General features: G+C 37.3%; 1 protein-coding gene across 1 annotated transcript in view; it reads right to left on the bottom strand.

Annotated features, from left to right (window-relative positions):
• LOC107698881 (fibrillin-1-like) overlaps positions 1-7500 on the bottom strand; it is an 86604-nt gene that overhangs the window by 45769 nt on the left and 33335 nt on the right. The window contains 3 exon segments of the mRNA XM_016500015.1: positions 1598-1726; positions 4778-4903; positions 6268-6492. Coding sequence (XP_016355501.1) covers positions 1598-1726; positions 4778-4903; positions 6268-6492 — 480 coding nt within the window.

The following is a 7500-nucleotide window of genomic DNA, read 5'->3' on the forward strand; positions in this document are numbered from 1 at the left end:
ACAGAGGGGTCATAAAGCGAGCACACACACACACACACACACACACACACACACACACACACACACACACACGTCACTGACTGCGTTTACATGCATCAGATTCTGTTTAAAGTCCATACTTGGCCCCTCAGTAATAATATGCATCCAGACGTGGGAATATTCCAGTATATGGCTGCTGTATGTTGATCTGCATGTGTGTTTCCTTTCCCGGGAGATTCCCAATGCTGCCACTGGTTATATACTGTATATACACTACCGCTCAAAAGTGTGGGATCAGTAAGACTTGTAATGTGTTTTAAAGAAGTCTCTTCTGCTCATCAAGGCTGCATTTATTTGATCCAAAATACAGAAAAAAACAGTAATCTTGCTAAATGTTATTACGATATAAAATAATAGTTTCTATTTTAATATCCTTTAAAATATAATTTATGTATATTAAAATATAAAAACATTATTTTACATTGTAATAATATTTCACAATATAAATTTTTTCCCTGTATTTTTGATCATCAAATAAATGCAGCTTTGGTGAGCATAAGAGACTTCTTTCAAAAACATTTAAAAAATCTCTGATTTTTAAATGTGACCCGTGCTGGCAAATTGAGTCGTGCACGGGTTAATTTTGAGCTACACGCAAAAACTGTGAAAATGAAAATGAAAAATGTAAATTTTGGTCGAATTTGAGGTTTTCACAAAAATGAGTTCATTAAGCCCTCGTCTAGTGATCCCAATGCTCCAAATAATAATTTTAGATGTTTAATTATCTTTATTTGTACGTTTTCTGAGAGGAGCACCTTTTCTCCGCTCCTTAATATAAATATACACATATACACAGTATTTAAGTATTGACGCAAGCATAATCTGTCATGTCTTAAGTGAACGTTTTGGGAACTGTTGAGGAAAACATCTGATGTGTAACATTATATTAGATCCATGCATTAATCCGTGCAGTACAGTAGGTTTTAATATATAGTCCGTCTAAGAATAACAGAAAAGATCGCTGTATCGCTATAAAAAATATAAATAACTAATTTTTGAAAATTTGCTCATTATGACTAATTTTGCCAGCACAGGTCACATATTATTTTACTTGGTTTAATCACAGTGGCATCTTTTTGTCATGATGCACAACATATTTTGCGTTATATGGATGTTTACAAAAACATCTGAGCTCTCTGAACATATAATGTACATATATAATAATTTTGCACATTATTGTTTCTTAGAATCCATATGTAATGATCAGGATCACTCAAAGATCAATTTTTAGGGCCGGTTTATAATGGGAAGGGTTCACGTCTCAGTAATAAATGTTCTTTAGGGAGTATTAATGTAAATATAGTGCACATAGAGAACATTTCAGCTTCTAGACTTCTTCTTTTTAGTTTACTGGGGTGAGAAAGTGAATATTTTTGGGCGAGCATCCGTGTGTCTTACCGACACAGGAGAGTCTGTCTTCGGTGGATTTGTAGCCGGTGTTGCAGGAGCACTGATAGCGTCCGATCAGTTGTAGTTACATTTTTAGGTTGAATGTCACTGAAATCGAAATCTTAAACCGGTCAAACTTTCTGAAAAGCAGTGTGTGAGTGCATCTCACCCATGCAGTTCTTCATCATCATGAAGCCGCTCTCGTATCCAGTGAAGCAATCGCACCGGAAATCCCCGGCTGTGTTCACACACGTGCCGTGACCGCACAGATCAGGAGAGATGCGGCACTCGTCGATATCTGTGAAAACACACACACACACTGCATGAAACACACACCGTGGTTCAGTGGTTCTCAATCAGCCAGACACCCTCAAGATGAGTTAAAATAAGACAAAACAAACACGTTCAAACAGCTAAAAATCATGATCTTATTTTAAGTTGCTCAGATAAAACTTGCATTGTATATTGTGTAAACAGTGTAAATTGTATAGACTTGGAACAGTCATAGAAATTCATAAAATACTAAAACGCCAAAGTTTTTTTTTATGATGAATATACATTTGACTAGTTTTGCCGAGCTCTGGTCAAAATTTTGAGTAAAAGTGATGATTTTAAATGTCCTTATCCCAATAAGGAGGTTCAACCAACTCTGAGTTAAAACTTGAACTCTGAGATGGGAAACTCTGAGTCTTCGGTTTCAGATCAGCTGAATTGAGTTAGTTCAATCGACTCTGAGTAGGTTGACTCTGAGTTTAGCGCGTGCACCACGACTATGAGAAGTCATGATCAATAGAGCTCCGATGTTACGATTCACCATGGCAACAGCTCCCGCCAAAAAGACATCTGCATACTTCAGACAGAGTCAATACAAGTTTAATTCTTATCACTGTTATAATATCACCGGTGAAAACTGGCAGAACGGTAGGTTATTGAACTAATAGGCTATTCATTTTCATGGTATCCCACGGGCAAAAAAAATATATAAAATAATAACAATTTAAGTGCATTTTTCTTATTTTGCAAATGATCTGCCAATAGCGTAAGAAAACTACGGCAGTGGCTATTTACACTAAGTGGAATTAACACTTTTTTAGCAATAGATCCTATTTACAGTAGGCTAAGTGCAAATAGCTCTAGATGCTATTTACACTATAGTGAAAATAGTGATATATTCTATTTACCATGTAAAAGTAGCAGTTCTTTGCAATAAGTGTAAATAATAATTAGATGCTATTTATACTTTATGCTGGCGGATACATACTATTTGCACCTCAGTATTGTTGTACAGGATGCAATAATAACAGTGTAAATAATTATATTTATTACAATTATAAATACTTTTATCATTATTAAACACCCGTTAGGCACTTTACTTCCACTTTCAGAACATTTTCTTAATTTTTATTGAAAATAAATTCTAATGTGATATGTGATGGGAAAAGTGAGAAGAGCGAGCTCGGCAAAAGCCGGACTCGAACCCGATCAATCACGTCACAAGCTAGTTCTCCGCACCCAACACGTTACTGCCTACACTACTGAAACCGTACCTCGTATACTTAACCTTGTGTGACATTGGAGGGCGGAGCTACTGTAAATTTGCACTTACCGTATTGGCCCGAATATACGATGACCCTGATTATAAGACGACCCCCCTTTTTCCAGATGTACCTTTTGGGAAAAGGCTTTTTAAAAACCAAATCTTGTTTTTTCTGAGTAAAAAAAAACATCGTCTTATATTCGGGTCAATACGGTAGTAATAGACACTCCGAATAATCTTGTTTTCCATTTGCAAAATAATTTTTTGATATTTGTGCTTGAAATAAGAAAAAAATACTTAGTAAGAAAAGCATTTTTGCGGCATGCATGAATGAATGAAGTATTTAAACATCGCTTGCGCTTTAAAAAGGGGGAGGATACCATAAGAAACTCTGGGTTTACCGAAGAAAACCTGCTCCTGACCAGGTTAGGTTCATAGAGTAAGTTACCACGGTAACATAAAATAAAGCATGGCCTTAATATATTGTTACCTTTCAGAAACGGGCTTGACTTACCCTGCTTTCTCGGGTTTGACACCTCCCATTCTGAAACGGAAAACCCAGAGTTTCCCTCATTTCAGGGTTAACATACTTACTTTTTCACTTGCTCCGTCTCACGCAGCCAGAGGGAGAGAGATTCTCCGGTACGGCGTTCCGCAACAACGCTTAGCTGCCCGCAGATGCACCTGCCTATAAATCGGCCTAATTTGCAGCACAATTGGCAGAAATAAAAAATGCCAAAAATCGGCCGGCCAATCAATCGGTCAACCTCTACCCTCATATTCTTCCCTTGGGCGAGATGAAGATGATTGGCAGGCCAGATTGGGCCCGAGGGGGCTATCCATCTAATAGTAGCCTTTACAACCTTTACAACATGCATTACATTACGTATTTCATGGCACACTTGTTTTATGCGTATTTGGCGCCACCTATTGTTGTGGGTGTATTATTGACATGTCAAAGTCTAGACCCTGAATATAAGACGACCGCATTTTTTCAGATGTATTTCCAAGAAAAAAACATCGTCTTATATTCGGGTCAATACGGTAGTAATAGACACTCCGAATAATCTTGTTTTCCATTTGCAAAATAATTTTTTGATATTTGTGCTTGAAATAAGAAAAAAATACTTAGTAAGAAAAGCATTTTTGCGGCATGCATGAATGAATGAAGTATTTAAACATCGCTTGCGCTTTAAAAAGGGGGAGGATACCATAAGAAACTCTGGGTTTACCGAAGAAAACCTGCTCCTGACCAGGTTAGGTTCATAGAGTAAGTTACCACGGTAACTGACTCTGAGTATAAGTTACCTCTCTTTCAGAAACGGGCTTGACTTACCCTGCTTGCTCGGGTTTGACAAACCTCCCATTCTGAAACGCAAAACCCAGAGTTTCCCTCATTTCAGGGTTAACATACTCATTTTCACTAGGGATGGGTACCGAAACCCGGTATTTAATCGGTCCCGGGGCTAAATTATGAAAGACCGGAGTATCGATAAGCTCTGACGTTAATGGTTCTGCTATCGGTACTGGAAAAATTTATTATTATTGCTATATATACATTATCTTGCAAATTCTATCTCACCAGAGTCGCCAGCTGTTTTTCAAACATTTGTCTATGATGCATTTTTGCTATTCGCAATTGTTCTTCTGCATTATCGACACACTATTTTCCTGTTTAATGCTGTAAAGTTGCTTTGACAATCTGATTTGTTAAAAGCGCTATATAAATAAAGGTGACTTGACTTGACACATCAGGACTCATTAGCGTTCACATGCCTGTCTCTGAACCTCGTTTACAGCGTCTGAACTCACCTGTGCAGTTCCTTTCATCAAAGTCCAGAGCGAAGCCGCTGTCGCACCTGCAGCGGAAGCTACCGATGGTGTTCCTGCAGCGGCCGTTTGTGCACAAGCTGTGGATCATCTTACACTCGTTTATATCTGCAAAGAGACAGAATGATGATGAGTCAGGATAGCGACAGGTATGCGGTGTGTATTTTTTCCACACCCATGTTAACGGATTAAAGCGTTTTTGTGTTTTTTTTCGTGAATTAAAGTGACAGCGCATTGTTTGCTGTAAATATGAACATGGATTGACACGGAAATGTAGTAATTGCACCATAAATGGATATAATTAAAGTCTACTGTGTTTCACAGTCAACACATAGGTTATGGCTTTTTGGCTAGGTTATTTAAATGCTAGAGAAAAGGCAGTAAAGCTGACTGTTTCTGTCGATGGTAAGTTTGGTTACACTTTAAGGTGTCCTTGTTACAGTGTAATTATTCATTTAAGTACTGAGTAATATTAATTATCTACATGTACTTACTATATTGTTAGTGTTACTTTCATGTAATTATGCATAATTTATTGTTATTATAATAGTAAGTACATGTAATGTGTGTAATAAGGACACCTTAAAATAAAGTGTTACCGTAAGTTTTAATGTTTGTGACAACGTAAGAAAAGTAGTTTAAATGTTTTGCCACTTGCTTGAGCAACTTATTACAGTAGTCAACATTTGAAGTGGATCAAAACCGTTCATCAAAGTTTTCACCTAAAACCAAAATGTGTTCTTGTCTTAGGACAACTTTGATGAACTTTTTTGATCCACTTCAAATGTTGACTACTGTATATAAATCAAGAAGTAAATGCAAAAGTAAAAAGCATTGAATAATGTGTTGCTTATACTATATGTGACCCTGGAGCACAAAAGCAGGCTCAAGTCGCTGGGGTATATTTGTAGCAATAGCCAACAATACATTGTATGGGTCAAAATGATCCATTTTTCTTTTATACCAAAAATCATTAGGATATTATGTAAAGATCATGTTCCTTGTAGATATTTTGTAAATTTCCTACCATAAATATATCAAAACTTAATTTTTGATTAGTAATATGCATTGCTAAGAACTTAATTTGAACAACTTTAAAGATGATTTTCTCAATATTTAGATTTTTTTGCACCCTCAGATTCCAGATTTTCAAATAGTTGTATCTCAGCCAAATATTGTCCTATCCTAACAAACCATACATCAATGGAAAGCTATTTATTCAGCTTTCAGATGATGCATAAATCTCAATTTCAAAAAATTGACCCTTATGACTGGTTTTGTGCTCCAGGGTCACATGCATTTATACGTCTATGAAAGATTGTATTACTGTACTGTGTAACAAAACAATCACAATGCTGAAAAAGCATTTTCAGTGACAATGTTTGGATTTGAAATCAAAACAATGGATAAATGTTGTGTTTGTGGTAAGCAGCCACGGATTGGGTCAGGAGCGGCCCGTCTGTCTCGCGCACCTTTCAGGAAGGGTTTGCCGTTGATGAAGTCTCCGCGGTGGGAGAATCCGGGCCGAGGGCAGAGCTGGGTGTATTCCGGCGTTCCCTTCTCCGGACACTCGTCGCACTCCGGGCCCCAGGCCACACCCACGGAGCAGCAGCAGGCGTCCACACGGTGCCGGCCCGGGATCGGAGCGCCGCAGCGCTCGTCGACGTGTGTGAGGTAACACAGCTCCGTCCGCAGGTCTGCAAACACACACATTCACAATACTTTCAGGAAACTTTGGGAATTTGCATGCAAAACAGACCTTCCCAATTTGCATGCAAAACAGCGTTGTGTAATGTTCTTTAGGTCACTGAATGCTAATGTCTCATCTTAACCCAAGCGCCTCTGTGTACAGTAGAAACTAAATAGTTTAGTTGCTTTAGCATACATCTAAGTCAGGGTTGCCAGGTTTTCACAACAAAACCCACCCAATTGCTACTCAAAACTAGCCCAAAACTAGTCCAATGGCGTTCCGGGGGGGTAAAATACACGTTTTTTGTCTCACCATAACTCAAGCGTGTCTCTGTGTACAGTAGAAACAAAATAGTTTAGAAGTTGCTTTAGCATGCATTTAAGTTGATTTGTTTTAGAAAGTATGCATTAAATTTATCAAAAGTGACTAAGACTTTCACAAGTGCTTTTAATATTGATAATTATATTATATGAATTATATACTTGAGCATCAAATTAGCATGTTAGAATGATTTTTAAAGGATCGTGTGACGCTGAAGAGTAATGGTTGCTTTGAGCAAAATTTAGATTATAAATGATATTCACAATACTATTGTTTTTACTGTGTTTTATATCAAAGAAATGCAGACTCTAAACTTTTGAATGGTGTTGTGTTTTAAATTTTGTGCCTTGTTTGAGAATTGTTTTTCTTGCTTTGCTAGATGTAGATCAGCACATCTCACAAAATACTGAAGAAGTGGTTTTGCAGTGTGTTGAGGGTCTTTTTAACTTCATAAGTGCTCGACATTTCATGAAATGTTTTCACCACTTCTAGTTTAGGATTTGCTAGACTGGACTTTCAATGTCTGAGAAACAGGAAGTGCTGGAATTCCTCTGGGATGAAGTCTTTCATAAATGCTTCATAAACCTCTGATTTAATAGTATGTTAATTAATTACTGTTATTTGCAAATAAGACGTGTGTGCAGGCTCATTCACAATTAGCATAATCCTGCCCATGAATTGGAATCCAGTCATT

This window comes from Sinocyclocheilus anshuiensis, unplaced genomic scaffold (genome assembly GCF_001515605.1).
Source record: "Sinocyclocheilus anshuiensis isolate Anshui unplaced genomic scaffold, SAMN03320099.WGS_v1.1 scaffold146, whole genome shotgun sequence".
Classification (NCBI taxonomy): Eukaryota; Metazoa; Chordata; class Actinopteri; order Cypriniformes; family Cyprinidae; genus Sinocyclocheilus; species Sinocyclocheilus anshuiensis.